This window comes from Globicephala melas, chromosome 21 (assembly GCF_963455315.2).
Source record: "Globicephala melas chromosome 21, mGloMel1.2, whole genome shotgun sequence".
NCBI lineage: Eukaryota > Metazoa > Chordata > Mammalia > Artiodactyla > Delphinidae > Globicephala > Globicephala melas.
In genome coordinates, this window is record NC_083334.1 from 6,186,558 (window position 1) to 6,204,152 (window position 17,595).

The following is a 17,595-nucleotide window of genomic DNA, read 5'->3' on the forward strand; positions in this document are numbered from 1 at the left end:
GGGCGCAGGTCACGGCCCCACGCAAGCCCCTCCTCCCTGGCCCCGCCCCCCGATATCGCAATTTCCGGCAGAGCCGGAAGCAGCTCTTCTGGCCCGAAGAACCGTTACCTGGCGTGTGTTTCAGTATTTCTCGTTCAAACTCTCTCGTGGATGCCCTCAGCGCCGCGTCCTCCACACCCGGAGTCCCGGGCCCCTCGACCGCTACCGTCCCCGCCCGCGGGGAGCCCCGCCTAGTCGGGGGGAGCTCAGCTGCCGGGGCCGGACCTGAATCTGTTCCGGTAAAATCGCTGCGCGGCTGGTCCTCGCCCGACCGTTCTGCCCCGGTTCTTCTCACCGTCTCCGCTCCCCACCCCGCGCCTTGTCAGGTCCCTCTCGGTGTGTATTCTCCGGCCTTGGAGGGCGGCGTCGGGCCGTCCCGCCTCCTCCCGACCCTGCGTCCTGCAGCCCCCTGTCCTCTCCTGAATCTGCGTCCCCATCCTGGCTCCATTCTGGGGCCCAGCCCTGCCGCTCTCCAGGCGTTCCCGTCACAGTCACCTCTTCAGAGAGGCCCCTGAGCCCAGCGCTGGGGGCGTTCACCCGTCCCCGCCCCGTGACACCCCGCGGTCTCGAATCCCATCCCACCCGGCCGTGCCTGCAGGGTGTGTTTACATTCCCGGGGCCGCCCTGGAAAGCGTGCTCTTGCTGTTCAGGGGCTGCTGCATTCAATTCCTGCGACTGCAGAGGTGCGGCAGGGGGATGACGAGAAAGGAGCGAGATCAAGGGAGAACCAGGGAGACTGAGATAGTAAAAGCAGGGGTGAATTGAGGTTGGGGGAGTGGGTCCCATGGGCTTGAAAAGACCCGCTAAGAGTGAAGGAGAATGACCTGGGCAGCAGGGGAATAAATGAAAATAGACCAAAAGAGGATCAGCAGAGATGGAAGAGGGCAGAGACGGGGAGGGGGTTACGAGCACCAGTAGCGGCGGGGGCAAGAGAAAGGTAGATCCCGGATTCATTAGTTGTGTTTTTAAATTTCCAGCTTACAGTCCCGTTTACAGGTATTGTGTCAGATTCCGATGATGAGGTCTCAGTGGTTTTCCAGTCTTCATCACATGTTGAAAATATTCTATAGTGCTTAGCAAGTAATTTTACACTATTTCAGTGTGTTCTTACTAAGGATATCGGTAATTTTCTATGTGAACAGTCAAAACCTAGATTAACCACTTAGTCATATTCAACATCTTTATCCCCTTTTATGAGCTTTTAACTTACTGGGCTGTGAACTGAAGTTTCCAGCCAAGTATATATTCCCTTTGTCGTGTCTCTGAAAGTGATCAAGGGTGAGCTGGATTGTCCTCAGAAGTAGTTGGAAGAGAGCCCTTCTGTTCCTGGTGAATAAATCGCTGAGCTGTTTCCATTGCTGACCTCCTTTCGTGTTTTCCAGTGCTACCAATTAGGTCTTCTTAAGATCATAAATTTCTTTTTATATTTTATTTTTGGCTGCGTTGGGTCTTCATTGCTGCACGTGGGGTTTCTCTAGTTGCGGCGAGCGGGGGCTGCTCTTCATTGCCATGCGCAGGCTTCTCATCGCGGTGGTTTCTCGTTGCAGAGCACGGGCTCTAGGCACACAGGCTTCAGTAGTTGTGGCACACGGGCTCAGTAGTTGCGGCACATGGGCCCTAGAGTGTGCGGGCTTCAGTAGTTGTGGCTCGCGGGCTCTAGAGTGCAGGCTCAGTAGCTGTGGCTCACGGGCTTAGTTGCTCCGTGGCATGTGGGATCTTCCCGGACCAGGGCTTGAACCCGTGTCCCCTGCATTGGCAGGCGGATTCTCAACCGCTGCGCCACCAGGGAAGCCCCGTGTCATTTTTTGATGGTTTTAATGTGATGTTCTTCTGGAAAAGAGGAGTCAAATACTTGAGATTATTGTGATTAAAATCGTGAAAGAAAGTGGCTCTTGCTCAGGAATAGGAAATGTGATTTTTAGGGGCAGGCAGGGGTGAGAAGGGCAAACCCTGCACTGTCTCATCCAGGCCATGTCATTCCTGTGAGGACAGACCTGGTTCCTCTCCGCCGGCCTTTCCTGCTGACCCCCTTGCCTGCTCCAACCCAGCAGGGGGTCACGAGGCCACCCGACAAGGGAGGGCCCGGACTTCACAAACTAAGCGAAGATCAAAAGTCTCTCTCCAGTGAGGCGGGAGAAGAGGGCACTCGATTCTGAAGGGAGCCGGAAGAAAGAGCAAGAATGCTGTCGAGGGCCAAGGAGCCGGGGATGGGAGGGAGACTGAGAAGCTCGGGAACAAGAGGAAGGGAAACGTCTTCCCGTCCTCACCCGAGGTGACCCTGTGCTCAGCAGGTACGGAGGAGACCGTGGGAGAGCGCTCACACTCGCTGCTGCCATGGAGTATGTGGGCTTCCGTAGGATGGGAGGGCGTTACCCATCTGCCCGTCTCCTGTGTAACACTTCTGAGTCCCTGTGGTTTCACTGGCCGCAGGGGACGGTCTTTGCCACTTAGTGAGTCCCTTCCTGTGTGTGGCTGAGGTGTACGGAGCTGGTATGAGAGGCACACCCTCCGCACCGAGGGAGGATCTCAAGGCTGATTTTGGCTGGGAAAGAAGCTTTCCACGTGTCTTTATTAATTCCTTGATTTGACTGTCAAAACTTTCATTGATTTCTGTCAAATAATCTGTTTCTCCGTTTTCGTCTTGAATCTTTTATTTAAGCTTTTGTTTCTTTTAACTTTATCTTCTTAATTTGTAACAATTTGAAATGTCAACTCACTCTTGTTTCCTTTTACTTTCTCTTGGTTTATAAAGTTGAACAAGCCCTCTCTGCGTCTATTAAGTGTATTTAAAGTTAAACACTTTTTCCAGGTAACAACTGTGGCCCTATTCTATGGAGTTGATATGTTCATTCTTCATGGTGATGATGACTCGAATTGGCAATGGTCATTCGATTGTATTGTAACCCTTGTTACAATACAACTTGTAACAGTTGTTTAGACTGTCATTGTCTTTCAGGTTGTTAGTTTTGTTTGTACTACCTGATTATTGTTTATTTTCATTTTCATTTTACTGTGGTAAGCATATGTGGCCTATTTGATATATTCTCTTTTGCATTTAGCTAAAATTTTCTCTGTGGCTAATTACAAAGTCAAATTTGATGCATGCACTGGATGTACTGAAGTCTCTACGTTGGAATAAGTGGGAATAAAAAGTCTCTACATTTTGGATGTACACGCATATACACACACGTTCATTAAAGTATGTGTGTATGTGTCTTCCAGGGAATCTGGCCTCCCGGGAAGAAGGCCAGACTCAGGGACCATGCCCTGCCCACTAGCCCTGCAAAGCTCCACCTGCTCTGAACAATAAGACTAGAGCGCTTTCTCAGCCCCGTGGCGCTGCGCTTTCTGCCACTGCCCCACCCTACAGCCTAGAGGTATGTATCATTACTTTGGGATCTTGCCTCTGAGCCTGGGACAGTTGGTGGGCAACTGGATGGTCCCTCCCTGCCCTCCTGTGCTTGCAGGACTGTAGCGGGCGTGAGCAGTTGCCTGGTTCTGGGCACACTCAGAAAATACCGCACAGCCTCCAGGCAGCAAGGACCTCCTCTTTAGCTTTCCACGCGTGTTCTCTTGTACCTGTTCCAGGGCCTCCGAGGGGTCTTAGGAAGTTGTTCATTGAGCCTGGCCAGCCATGGACTCCCTCCCCAGGCCTTGCAGGCAGGCTCAAATGGTTGCTGGTCCCCAAGATGACTTAGAATGTTTTCTAGAGGCTCAGGCAGGCCAGAATGTCCTCATCTAGTCTCTCCTGTCAAAATGGCCACTCCAGGCCTCCTGAGACAAACTTGGGAAATTTGTGGACACTCGTTTCCGGAAAGGGCACTGGGAATGACTTGAAAGCATCTGTGTGTTTGTATTTTGTGGAACCCTCTGTAGTCCGCTTCAGTAAACTCGATACGCTGCATGGATAGAGAAAGCTGATTCAGTGTTTTTTAACAAGAGTGATAAATCATAATTGTTGTAATAAGTACAATCATGGTGATTAACATCAATAATGAAAATGGTCCTTATGACAAGAGCAATAATAAGAAGAAACTGAAGGAGATGGGAGAATAGACTACAGACCTCAGTGAATGAGTGATCAGATACCCAGTAGGACTTGGGGTGGTTCGAATCAGAGTCCTAGGTCTGCTCCGTGAAACGTGTTCTCTGAAGGTGAAGGACAAGCAGCAAAAGAGAAAAAGAAACACCGGAAGTGGGGCATAGGTGAAAGCAAGGGCTCCTAGGAGATCATCTGCAGGTGAGACTTTCCAGGAAGAGGAGCCCAGGTCCAGGGCCTCCCTGCTGCCCCATCCCATCCCCTGGACATCTGGCAGGAGTGGGGGTCTCCCTGGAAGGCAGGGATCCCTGCTCCCCTACGAGGAATGTTAAGCCCCAGCACTCTCAGCCCTGAGTTCTGGCTGCCTGTCTGCCGTCTGCTCTTCCTGGGTCCTTCAGTATCTGTGCACCTCTGTTCCAGTATCTCTGCCTGGGGCTGCTGGAAGGTGTCATCTCCCTTCCTCTGGCTGGCAGGAAGCATAGGAATAAAACACCAGATGAAAAAGGGGGCAATAACTATGAACAAATCAGAGGATGGGAAAGATTTTTAATCATATGAGTACTTATAAACTATAGACACTCAAAAAAATCCATTCAGAGCCAGAGCTAGATCCCGTTCTACCTGGAATAGACTTTATGAAGAACTCCGTGAGATCCTCCATGGTAGAAGGATGGTTTAAGGGAAGATGCAGTAACATGTGGCACTCTGTGGACAAGAAGATAAAGTTGAGCCAGAGACTCTTCTTAAAAATGCCATGAAATTTGGTGTAACTACAGAAAGCAGGAAATTCATATTAACTTGCTGTAAAAACTCCTCCAAAACAGGCATAGCATATGAACACTCATTGCCCAGAAGTGCTCAAAGAAATGCATGTACCTCTGTAAACATACGAAGGTGCACAGACATATAGATATGGACACGGGGGAATAGCTGTCTATCTGACAGTGGGAGGGCAAAGTATTGAAACAATGATACAATTATGTAAACATGCCTTGCTTAATCTTCTCTGACTGGTAACATGAACAAAGTGAAAAATCCTACTTCATATGATGAAAGAAAACTGGATTCTCATACGTTGCAGATAGAACAAAAGTGTGCTACATTTGGGGGTTAGCAACCAGGCAATATCTGTTCACTTTTAAAATACACATGAGCCCACAACTAGAATGCATGTTCTGCCAGTCTCCCTCAAAGTAATAAACTCATTATTAATTAAGAATGCCAAGTATTCATTCATGTTGACATCACTAAGAGGCAGGAGAAGCCAACTTAAAATCAAGCAGTGAGCAAATGGTTGATTAATTTGAGGTTCATTCCTGTATTGGAACAATAGAGAAATTTAAGGAATAAATTCTGTCTCTGGCAGAACACTCAGAGAGCATTCCAGCCTAATTTTTTTTCAGTTTTTTTTTAATTATGATAAAATACACATAGCATTTACCATCTTAACCATTTTACGTGTACAGTTCAGTGGTGTTAGGTGGTATTACGTTTATTCATACTGTTGTCCAAACTATCACCACCATCCATATCTAGAACTCTTTTCATTTTGCAAAACTGAAACTAAATCCATTAAACAATAAATAGCTTCCTGTTCCCTCCTTCCCCGTCTCCTGTCAACCATCATTCTGCATTCTGTCTCTGTTATACTGTATTCTATGTATTCCTTTGTTGTATGTTTTAATACTTCTTTATTGAATTAAATCATAACATTATTTTGTCATATCATTTCCTTTGTTATCTTTACCATTAACATGGATTTTATAGGTTGACATGTCTTTCACATCTTTCAGTTTCTCTCTAAGCCTTTCAGTAGTTTTTACTTAATCCTTACTTACTTAATTCTTTTTTCTTTTGCTGATTTTAAAGCCTGTCATCCATGTAAATTAATGACTTTTTAGCATTGTCATTTTCCTTTCTTTTATCTCCCACTGTGGTCTTTTCTCTTAAATTATTAATAAATCTTAATTTATTTTACTTTGGAAGTTTTGGAGCTCTGTCAAGTCATTTTTCTTTCTTCTGTTGTCTTATAATCTCTTTCATCTTTGTAATTACGCTTTGAAGTTCTGTTAAGGTTTTTAATAGTTTGTAGTCCATTACTAAACTTATTGGATAGTTTTTTTTAAATTAATTAATTAATTTATTTTTGGCTGCATTGGGTCTTCGTTGCTGCGTGCAGGCTTTCTCTAGTTGCGGCGAGCAGGGGCTGCTCTTCGATGCGGTGCGCCGGCTTCTCATTGCAGTGGCTTCTCTTGTTGCGGAGCACGGGCTCTAGGCGTGCAGGCTTCAGGAGTTGTGGCTCGTGGGCTCAGTAGTTGTGGCTTGTGGGCTCTAGAGCGCAGACTCAGTAGTTGTGGTGCGCGGGCTTCTCATCGCAGTGGCTTCTCTTGTTGCAGACACGGGCTCTAGGCGTGTGGGCTTCAGCATTTGTGGCTCGTGGGCTCAGTAGTTGTGGCTTGTGGGCTCTAGAGCGCAGGCTCAGTAATTGTGGTGCACGGGCTTAGTTGCCCCGCGGCATGTGGGATCTTCCCCGACCAGGGCTCGAACCCGTGTCCCCTGCATTGGCAGGTGGATTCTTTCTCTCTCTCTTTTTTTTTTTTTTTTTTTGCATTATGTGGGCCTCTCACTGTTGTGGCCTCTCCCGTTACGGAGCACAGGCTCCGGACGTGCAGGCTCAGCAGCCATGGCTCACGGGCCCAGCCGCTCCACGGCATGTGGGATCTTCCCGGACCGGGGCACGAACCCATGTCCCCTGCATCGGCAGGCGGACTCCCAACCACTGCGCCACCAGGGAAGCCCTGGCAGGTGGATTCTTAACCACTGCACCACCAGGGAAGCCCCTGGATAATTTTTAAATAATGTTTTGCTCCAAGGCATAGGGTTCCTTGAATATTAATATTCATTTTTTTTTTACCCCAACCTCTCTTATGCTTTAGTCTTTTAATAGTTACTGCTTTGGTTATTTTTTCCAAGTTATTTTCATTGAGTTGAGTTCTCCTTAAGCCACATCAGTTCATGGTAATAGTTTGGAGAGAATAGCAGGAACTCCTCCTGGCTCAAAGAAATGACTTTAACACAGGACATTTGGAAAGTTTGTGGGACCTGGTATTTATTTTTTTATAGTGAGGGGCTGCTTTTATTTACAGTTCTCATCCACTCATGACCTTCTTTGATGCCTTCTGTTTGGAAGTGTGGGCAAAGCACAGTGATACCTAGGTACATTCCTTCCCACTCACAGGGCTGTTCTGTTTCATGTGCATCGTGGTTCCCTGGATGTCCCTGTATGTCCTTAGAAGAAAAATCCTCAAGGTAAAAAAAATATTTTATGTTTCAATTTAAATCTGCCCTGAAGTCAAAACCTAACGTAATCCCATGGACAGTGCCTTATTAGTCTTCCTAGATTTTCCTTCCTTGTCCTTGGATTCTCCCATATGCTCTCGATAACTCAGTAGGTAAACCGTATTTATGGAGTATCTTCTGGAGATTGTGAACTGTCCTAGATATTGACTACCTTTCCCCAGTTATCAGATCCTTGCATTAATCTGGGGTTTTCCTTTCAGATCTGATTGAAAGTACTCTCCTCCCTGCTGGGTGACTCACAGAGGAAAATAAGAAGAAACAGTGCCCAGAATCCAGCTATCACGCCACCCACCCACCCACAGACATTTAAATAACCTTCTAGATCCTCAGTCCCCTCAACTCACCCTAGAAGGTTCCAGTTCCTCATCAGAGTGCATGCATACAACGGGCAGAGAGCAAAGCTCGAGAACCACCCTGGCACTACTTGTCTCTGTGATGCTGAAGACATTCTCCTTCCTGTGTGTTACAGAGAAGATTCACATTTCCAGGTATGGACCAATGTCTGGGGGAGGGGCGTCCTCACTATTCTGAAGATCAGGTACCTCAGAGCTTGGGGTAGAGGCAGGTGTTTGAGGGGTGTAGAACATAGGACCCAGTCCAAGTGCACTAAAACGGAAACACTGGGATAAGAGCTTAGGGCACAACTGGAGCAGGGCTTCCAACCACTCTCTGGCCTTGTGGTCACGGAGGAGGACAGCAGGGGCCTCGGAGGGGAAACCATGGGCTCGTGTCAGTTTCCGAGATCAATGTCAGTTTTCTCTCTCTGCAGAGTTTGGAAGATGCTAGTTGAACATTCTGCACTATGGAGATGTGTACCTGACACCTTACAAGGTATGTATGGCCTCTATTTGGGAAAATGCTTGAGGGTCTCTGCTGTAAACCGGGCATGGCAGTTCTTACACAAAACCCATGCTGGGCTCCTTGGAGCAGGTATATATGACGGCTCAGTGAGCTTTGATATTGTCCAGGGGCCCTGAATATCTGTCATTCCACTCCCTGATTCAGGTTGAACGCAGTTGATTTTTGTCCTTTGATCATCGGAATGCTTGGGTGTTGCAGGGAGAGGCCCCGGTTGTCAGGCATCTCTTCCAGAGACACGTGAGAGCAGGGTTCCAGTCACTGAGTGTGGGGCTCTACATGATCTGAAGCATAAAGCCTTCTGAAATCATTCCAGCTTTAATTAAGGAAGCTGGGAAGAGGTACCCTCACCAAACTGAACTCTAGTTGCATGTTCTATACTTGAGGAAATTCCCGATCACCAAACTTGCCCAGTCCTCACAAGTGTGGAACTATACAACTGTGAAATTTCAGAGTCACGGATCTTCAAGGAAAGTGACTTCTCTCCACTGCTTTTCTAACACAACCTTGTCCTGGACCCTCTTCTTACCTTCCAAGGCAGGCAGATGATGAACCTGCCCAGGCTGCAGGCTCTGTGTTTCCTGGAGTTGGTGGACATTCCCCTCGTGCCTGACTAGGGGTTCATGATGGCTGTCTCTGAAGTTGATTGACTCCACAGCCTAAAACTGGTGAACTCCTTCTCGTCAGGTGGATTCCTGCAGGCAGTAGCCCAACATCTTCAGAAGCTCAGTATGAGAGTGGGCTCAACAACCAAAGTATTGTCTCAACTAGAAAGGATGGATTCCCTGCTATAACTGGAACTAAAATATTCCTCCCAGCACTGAAGACTTCCTCTCTGCTTCTAACATCCTCTCTGTTGGCCTCAGAATGCCAGATTCCAAGTCCTGCAGCTCCTGGAAGTCCACACCTCAGGCCAGGGGAGGGAGGATGCCGGGGCTCTTCTGCAGGAGGCGCTGCTACGCTGTGCGGTCACTTTCAATTCCAGGCCACACTCGCCTGCCAGGTGGTGGAAGCGACGCCCCCGTGTAACTCAGGCCTATCCTCACCGCCCTCACCTGCACACCGAACCATGAGAGGACATAACTCACATGAAACTGTGGTCAGGGAACAGACTTTTGAGCCAGATACACGTGAGCGTGAAACGTAGTTCAACCAATTATATGCTGCGTAGTTTTTGTTAAGTCACATGAATCCTTTCCAGGTCGGTTTCATGAAAGGAAAAGTGACAATAATAATGGCAAATGAGGGAATTCCCTGGCGGTCCAGTGGTTAGGACTCTGCACTCTCACTGCCAAGGGTCCAAGTTCGGTCCCTGGTCGGGGAACTGAGATCCCACAAGCCGCACGTGCCATGGCCAGAAGAAAAGAAAAAATAATAATAATAATGGCAAATGAATAAATGGCAAGATTATAAGAATACTCCTGTTACCTAATATGTGATCAATATTGATGACATGTTTGGGTAAAGAGCTTCTTAGATCTTCCATAAGAGTTATCCATAGACTTTGTTGTCTGTACTTTCTGCTCAGTTTGCTTGGAACCTAAAACAACTCTAAAAAAATAAAGCATTTTTAGAAAAAGAATGAAAGGATATCATCTGTTTTCCTTAATTCCATTTATGTGATTTACCTAATTAGTGAGAAAATATTTGATTAAAAAAGGCATGCCTTGGGCTTCCCTGGCCGCGCAGTGGTTGAGAGTCCGCCTGCCGATGCAGGGGACATGGGTTCGTGCCCCGGTCCGGGAGGATCCCACATGCCGCGGAGAGGCTGGGCCCGTGAGCCGTGGCCACTGAGCCTGCGCGTCCGGAGCTTGTGCTCCGCAACGGGAGAGGCCACAGCGGGGAGAGGCCACAGCGGTGAGGGGCCCGCGTATCGCAAAAAAAAAAAAAAAAAAAGGCATGCCTTGATTAGATCTACATTGACTTGGCATGCAAATTAATCAGGGTATGTCTTTCGATTTACATGATTGATGAGATTATCAGCTGCTTACAAAGAGGGCTTGCCATGAAAAGCTGGTTTATCTAGAGAGAGAAAGAAACTCTGAGTTCGTTTGGGTGGTGACTGCATCCTCAATAAAGAGTTGACTTCTTTGGCTTTTCCATGGGTTTGGGTAAGTAGTAGAGAGAATTTTTGTCAGGAAAGACAACTCCGTTATTTCAGAAGAGTTTATAATCAGGAAATGATGGATCACATGAGTGCAGCCACTTGGGGGCAAGTTTCCTTACTGTGGACATAGAGTTTCTCTGTATTTATAATTCATATGTAATGGTCAGAGGTGAACTTGCCTAATCTTACCATGTATAGGTAGATTTAGACCACTGGGAGGGCAGAGCATATATAAATATCTAATGACTAATTAGGTGAATGGCCTCAAGGAGTGGTAGAGTTCTGTGTAAGTTAGGGCAGAGGGGAAGGGAAAGGTTTAACTTGGTTGGAGTTTAGTGAAAGTCTCCTGCTAGTTGAGATTTAAACTGATGCTGACATAAATTGTGTATGGGTGGGAAGGTTGTGTGTGTGGATTGGGTGGAAATGAAGGTTGATACCAGTCCCCCAGTGTAGAGATAACAGCAGTATGTGTGTGGGCTCAGCCAGGTCATGCACACATCAATGCCAGGATGTCTGGTGGAGCCGTTAACTAAGACTGAAGACTAGAGGAGGAGTGATTTTTGTATTTGGAGGGGCAGAGGTGTTGTCCTGAGAAATATTTCGTTTTAGGTGTATGTAAGTTTGCAAGGAGAGATGATAGCACAGAAATGGAATCCAGACAAGAAGCTGGTCATTTTCAACAGAGATAGCAGTAGAAGAAATGAGAGCAATTGAATAAATGTGTGAGAGGAGAACAGGAGCTCCCATTAAGTCTTGAGACACTCCAGTAGGACCGAGGAATTCTTTGCAGAGGACTGATGACAGAGTAGATCGAAGACAGGAGAATGAGGTGTCAGTTTAGGCTAGGAAAATGTTCCGGAAAGGAGGTCAAGTTTCAACTTTTGTTTTAAAGGAAGACTCTATCTGTGGGGAGATACTTGGTGATATTAACAATATGTATGCGTGAGATAAACATTGAGGGTCTTTGCAAGTCAAGGGAGAGGAGGACATGAGGGGCTGACGGCTGTACTTCCAGCTTGATGGTGAAGGGAGGATAGATGGGCAGGGACTTGAGAAAAAATAGGTTCAGAGGAGATTTTTGCTTCAAGTAAAAAGAGACATAATGAGCTTAACTGATGAGGGGACTGATGGACAGGTGTCCGGTAAAGGAGAACAAGAAAACAGGAGAGAAAAGAGTTCAGCTGGAGACGCTAGACTAGAGGCAGCATGACCCGTCAATTTGAAGGGAGAAAAGGAGTAACCCAGGGGTAGGAATGTAGGAATATCTGTAGCGATCATGATGGTGAACCGAGTTACTTTGTCACATCATGTAATCCGTCTGTGTTATGAACTGAATTGTGTGCCCCCAAAAGTCAAATATTGAAGCCATCCTCAGACCTCAGAGTGTGATGGTATTTGGAGATTAGGCCTTAAAAGCGGTGATTAAATTAAAATGAGGTTCTTAGGATGGGCCCTAATCCAATTCGGCTGGTGTCTTTGCAAGAATAGGAGATTATGGCACAGACATGTCCAGTGGGAAGACACAGGGAGAAGACAGCCATCCGGAAGCTAAGAAGGGCGGCCTCGGAAGAGACCAACCCTGGCTTCACTTTGATTTCGGACTTAGAGCCTCCAGAATTGTGAGAAAGTAAATCTGCTTAAGCCACCCAGTCTGTGATACTTTGTTCCAGCAGCCTTAGCAAACTAATACACTATGTGTAGTAGGAAATAACCTCATCTTTTGAAACGTGAAGAGTGCAGATTCAAAAGGCATGGTGACAATTTGAAATATTTATGGAGCAAATATTTGAAATATTTCTGTTTTACTTTGCCAGACATAGTAGAGTTGCCAGATATATTTGAAAACAACTAGGAGTAGGTGATTCTGTGTTAGGCAGGGGTCAACTTAGTAGTAGTGTGTGTCGGATGCAGTCATGGAAAAGGCAGGTACGAGGAGTCACCTGCTATTGGGATTTTGATGGGGAAATACGGTTAATAGTCCAAGGGACATAGAAAATGTTCTGGTCTTGGTAAGTGCCTGTTGAAATGAGTAAGTGTGGATTAAACTGAGCAGGAAAAATGTAGAGAGATGTAGCTCGATGTTTGAGAAGTGAAACAAGTACATTGGGGGTCCCCATGTGGCAGAGGACCTGAGTTTGGGGTATCAGAAGGCAGAGGGGTTGTAGTTACAGGTTGGGGCTCCTGATTAATGTCAGAGGAAGTATTCCAGGTAAAACCTGGATATGATGTGTGTTGCATAAGGAATATGAGCATAGGAGACAGGCAGAACAAAATTAAAATTATAGACGCGTCATTTCTAGCTGTGACTTTGTTATATGATTAACTTTTTGGACCTCTTCTGTGTATGTCATTTGTTATATTGGTAAACAAACTAAAATCGCCAGGTTTATTTTAAGGCCTAAATGAGTGAATATACGTAAATATCCAAGCACTAAGTCATGTTTGATACAAACTTTTTTTTTTTTCTTTTTCTGGACCTCAGGTACAAATGGGTGAGTTAATCCTGCTTTTGTTTATGATGCATTATCATCATTTTCCTGTGAAATATATTTAGTTATTGGTATTTCAGGGGAGAATTTACACTTTATAAATGCTTTCTCTGTGTGTCTCTTGCACACATTTGTGTGCACATATATATATATATATATATATGCATGTACACATACGTGTGTTTGTGTATAATGAAATGCAGGGATATTGCAGCTAATGAAGATTAATGCAGAACATGATTTCAAGGATTTCAGCTACCCCTTTACTAAGATGATCAGCTGGAGTTAGCCCAGCCATCCTCGACACAGAGGGCTCAAGACAGTCCACGACCGGAACACTATGGCTTGTGTACCTCTGCTCCCTTCTGGAGCAGCGGATGTTAAGGACGAGACCGGAAGGGTGGGTGCCACGGTTCCTCCAAGTGGAATAAGTCCTTAAGTTAACTCCCTCATAAAACAGACTTTTAGTTGATTGACTTCCAGGTCCGTGGGGGTCAGATCCAACAGAGTTAAGGGAGCACTGCCATGAATGCTGGGGAACCCCTGTCAGAATAATGAAATCTGAGAATTCCCAGTGTTTACCTGCAGGTGGGAACCAAAATCTACGTGCAGCGTGGGTCAGGGGTCACTGGTTTGGAGTCAGGGAGAGAACTGAATAACTCTGGGTACCACAGGCTAATTAACATATGAAGCTCAATACTTTCCATGTTCTTGTCTGTAAGTTATTTGTATTTCTACTTTTTAAATCAACAACCACAGTTAAAGTCTTCTTACTTTTGACCCTGGGAGAGGAGTAGAGGCCTCTGTGTGTTTCCAGTAGGGTGTGCACTGCATGTTTGTTGGTTAGACTGGGCGTCACATCCTGGTGAAGGTTTGGGGCTTCATGAAGGTGTGCACAGGACTGGAGTCTCACGGCTTCTTCTCCATCCGCAGCTCTGCCTGCTTAGTGCTTGGACTGTCTGTGAGTGAAAACCCAGAGAAAGACTGCTCGCAGCTGAGTTACTGACAATGCAGCCATTGGTGAGTAAGCAGTGCCTCTTTCTGCTGGAATTGCACACACTGCTGCTGACAGCAGATGGGCAGGATTCTCTTACTTGCATGGATGTTCTAAGTGCAGTCAAGAAACATTCAGGCATCTGAGCTCCAATGAAATTTCCCCAGGACTCTGGGATGGTTGTCATGGGTCAAGAACTCCTTAATAACTAGTATCCTTCCTAACATCACACTCTTTTATTCCAGCCTCTGCTAAGCTTGTGTATTTACAGAAGAGGTGAGAGAAGTTTTCTTTCTCTAATCTGTCCATGGTCTCATTGGGGAATAATTCAGTCGATAATCACGTTAGTGGCTATCGTGGTCTAAGGTTGTGGTGAATAGAGAGGAGGGAGGAGGAGAACATTACAGCCCAATGGGGAGGCCAGGGTCTCATGAGGTGGGTTCAGTCAGTCCTGTCTTCACAGGTCCTGGGTGCGGGCTGCGAGCTGTGAAGGGAGCACGAGAGAAGCTGAGGCCAAAGGAGGCATGAGGGATCATTCATTTATTTTTTTCTAATTTTAAAGTTTTGATAGAATATATTTGCTCTTTTAGGAACTTCTTAAAAAGAAAATCAACGCTTTTTTTCATTTTTGGTAACTGGAATTAATGTATAGGGAGTATTATTTCCTTAATTGTGGCTCCATATTGAGGAGGAATAGAGTAAAATTTAAGACCCTGTGGAAAGTTTTAAAGAACTAGATAGATCAAAACCAGTCAAGAGGCTTCTGTTATCCTTCAGCAGAGAGACAAGCTAAAGAAAGGCGACAGTAAGGACTGGTGTTTGAGGTCCCAGAAAACATTGAGAGTGGGGGTCCTCCCACCAGAGGGACGGGTCAGGCTGGGTCTGTCCTTCAGCACAGCCACCCCAGAGTCCCCCCGGCTTGTGCTGCTGGACCATCTGACCTCATACCTTCTTATGAACGCCCAAGTTCTGTAGAGTTCAGTGAGACCACGCCTGTTGATACCAAGTCCTGTATGAAACTTGTTCATTTCTGAATAATGCTGGAGATGGTTTCAAGGTTCTCGGACATTTTAATAAGTAATAGACTAAGGCTTGTATTTAATACATGTTTACTTAGGTAGGGAGAACTTCATTACTTCATTGGATCTTTCAATACTCATAACAGGTTATTAAACCATTTAATAGATGAGTCTGAAGTTCATTTAGGGGAATGATACAACTACAGTTATGGTTTAAAAGTGGCAAATCAGGGCTTCCCTGGTGGCGCGGTTGTTGAGAGTCCGCCTGCCAATGCGGGGGACGCGGGTTCGTGCCCTGGTCCGGGAGGGTCCCACGTGCCGCTGGGCCCATGGGCCATGGCCGCTGGGCCTGCGCATATGGAGCCTGTGCCACAGCAGTGAGAGGCCCGCGTACCGCAAAAAAAAAAAAAAAAGTGGCAAATCATTTGCCTTGGATGTGTCAATAAGTTATTGGAAATTAATCAGGAAGAGTTTTATGAATTTTCAAATGCAGCTTTTAATCACATGTCTGAACTCACAATTACCAGTTTTTTGGGCAGATTTCCAGGGTTTTTTTTATTACACCACACTTCGTGTGATATTCCTTTATAATAAAGTTTTATTAATTCAGACTGTGCATATCTGTGTGATATATTGAAAAGCAGTTGCCAGCTCAGCACTGAGAAGGAACTGATGGGAACCCCAAACTCCGTTTGATCTTTCTGTACACCCAGCTTCTCCGCCCCTTTCCTTAGTGCTGCCACATCAACCCTCCTGCTCTGGACATTAGTAGGGGCTGCTCTGTCTGAACCACAATATCCATGTTTAGGAATCAGTGACATTTGAAGATGTAGCAATCAGCTTCACCCAGGAAGAGTGGGCCCTGCTGGACACATCCCAGAGAAAGCTGTTCAGAGATGTGATGCTGGAGAACATCAGTCATCTGGTCTCCGTGGGTGAGTCTGTCAACATTTATGTATGTATGCAGGTAGGTAGGTAAGTAGGTTGGTAGGTAGGTAGGTAGGTATTCATTGATTCAGTCGATAAGTATCTAGAACAGCTTCTGCATACTCACTCCACTCCCTGTCCTGATTCTTTCATAGACCTTATAACTACATGAGAGAAAGTTGTTTAATATATTACTTACATCTAGTTTGTCACCCCACTAAAATGTAGTCTTGACCACAATTTAATGTCTTTCTTGCTACTCAATCTCTCACACTCAGAACAGACCCAGGAACCCAATGAATGTTTTTGAATGCATAAATAAATTGAGTAAATATTTTCTAAATATTCTGCTCTAGTCACTATGCTGAGGCTTGACAGCAGACTAGAGAAAATAGCAAAACCTTGATTATTCTTGTGGGACTTATGTTTACTGGCGTCTGTTTGAAGATAATATTCAACCGACTGTGGAGACATTTAATTTCTCCATTTTTTAAAAGACTGAGGATTCTGTGTTCTGTCTTCGAACTTGGCCATGGACATCAGCATCCAGAGGTCTTCACTATTTTGGTCACATGATCTGTACTTCAGTGTTTCCTCTGCTCATGGTGTTGTTGCCTGGGCTGAACTTCAGTGGTCTCCTTGTTCTTCCTCAGTAGCGTGTCCTGAACTTGATGATAATGCCCTTTTATTAGCACAGAACTCAAAATCCACCTTTTTTCCATGAACAGGGTATCAGCATTGCAAATCAGATGTGATTTTCCAGCTGGACCAAGGTGAAGAGCTGTGGATTGAAGGAAGAGGATTTTTCCAAAGCCACAGTCCAGGTATGCAGCAGCAGCCTGTGCTTCAGTATGAGGAGGTGCCTAGTCAGTGAGTGAGTATGTACTTAGAAACATCAACTGAAGATTTTGTTAAGTGAGTGAGGTTTTCTAAAACGTAGGTGAACGACATTGGGGCAAAATTCTTTAGATGTTATTATTCCTTACATATTTCAGTCACATTCATGTGTACTCCTGCCATTATCTTTTTTGGGCTTTAGGGAAAGTTAAACTTTCACATAATAACTCTTGTTCTCATCCTCCCCTTTGAAGGTTTTCCCTCTCTCTACCCAACATCTCATCTCCATTTTAATATTTTCATATTTCAGTCCTGAAAATCTTTCCTAATTGTCAATGCCCTATAATGTGTTTCTGTTTCCTAGAGTATTCCCTATTGAAGTACCAATTTTTGAAACATACTCATAAAGGTCTTGGAGCTTTTCAACACTTTCATTCCCCTAATGGCATTCTAATTTTTTTTTTCAATTATTTTAGGCAGGGAAAGTGCCCTTAAAGAAATGTTAGCCACACAGCATATCAGCAGGAAAGACACATCTACAATCATCCCACTGGTAAGTTTCCTGAGTGTTAACCCTGGTCATCCAAATTAAAGACCTGGCAATGGAATGTTAGTAATTGAGCACAATAGCCTGATTTACATTAAGTTGGGGTTAAGCTATTTCTGAGCAAAAAGTTATGGGTGGTTTGAATTTAGTGCAGAGATTAACCTGAGCTCAAAACCATAACCTCAGATCTTAAAAAAAAGGGGCAACTGTATAAACATTGCTCATATGCCTAGTCTTTGAAACATATTGCAGTCTTCAAAATTAGCCTATAACTTCTGCAGCGGGGAGGCTATAAAGAGAAAGCCTTTGTGTATGCAGGGAGTAACACATCAGGCGTATGCAGGTCATATCGGAAGGATTTTAAATGGAGACTCTCACT

At 45.5% G+C, this 17,595-nt stretch overlaps 1 protein-coding gene across 3 annotated transcripts in view; it reads left to right on the forward strand.

The window, feature by feature from the left end:
- Positions 1-74: 74 nt before the first annotated feature.
- The window catches only part of LOC115838871 (zinc finger protein 705A-like), a 38,129-nt gene continuing 20,608 nt past the window's right edge, over positions 75-17,595 (forward strand). The window contains exons 1-9 of one of the 3 annotated variants that reach the window (XM_070044617.1): positions 75-375; positions 3,262-3,416; positions 7,317-7,387; positions 7,639-7,926; positions 8,208-8,269; positions 13,096-13,912; positions 15,714-15,840; positions 16,561-16,656; positions 17,146-17,222. In XM_070044617.1, coding sequence (XP_069900718.1) covers positions 13,901-13,912; positions 15,714-15,840; positions 16,561-16,656; positions 17,146-17,222 — 312 coding nt within the window. In that variant the 5' untranslated portion in view covers positions 75-375; positions 3,262-3,416; positions 7,317-7,387; ... (1 more) ...; positions 8,208-8,269; positions 13,096-13,900. Of the gene's footprint in view, positions 376-3,261; positions 3,417-7,316; positions 7,388-7,638; positions 7,927-8,207; positions 8,270-12,883; positions 12,896-13,095; positions 13,913-15,713; positions 15,841-16,560; positions 16,657-17,145; positions 17,223-17,595 lie in introns of those variants that run through there. The other 2 variants (XM_060291493.1, XM_060291498.1) reach the window with 2 other exon arrangements.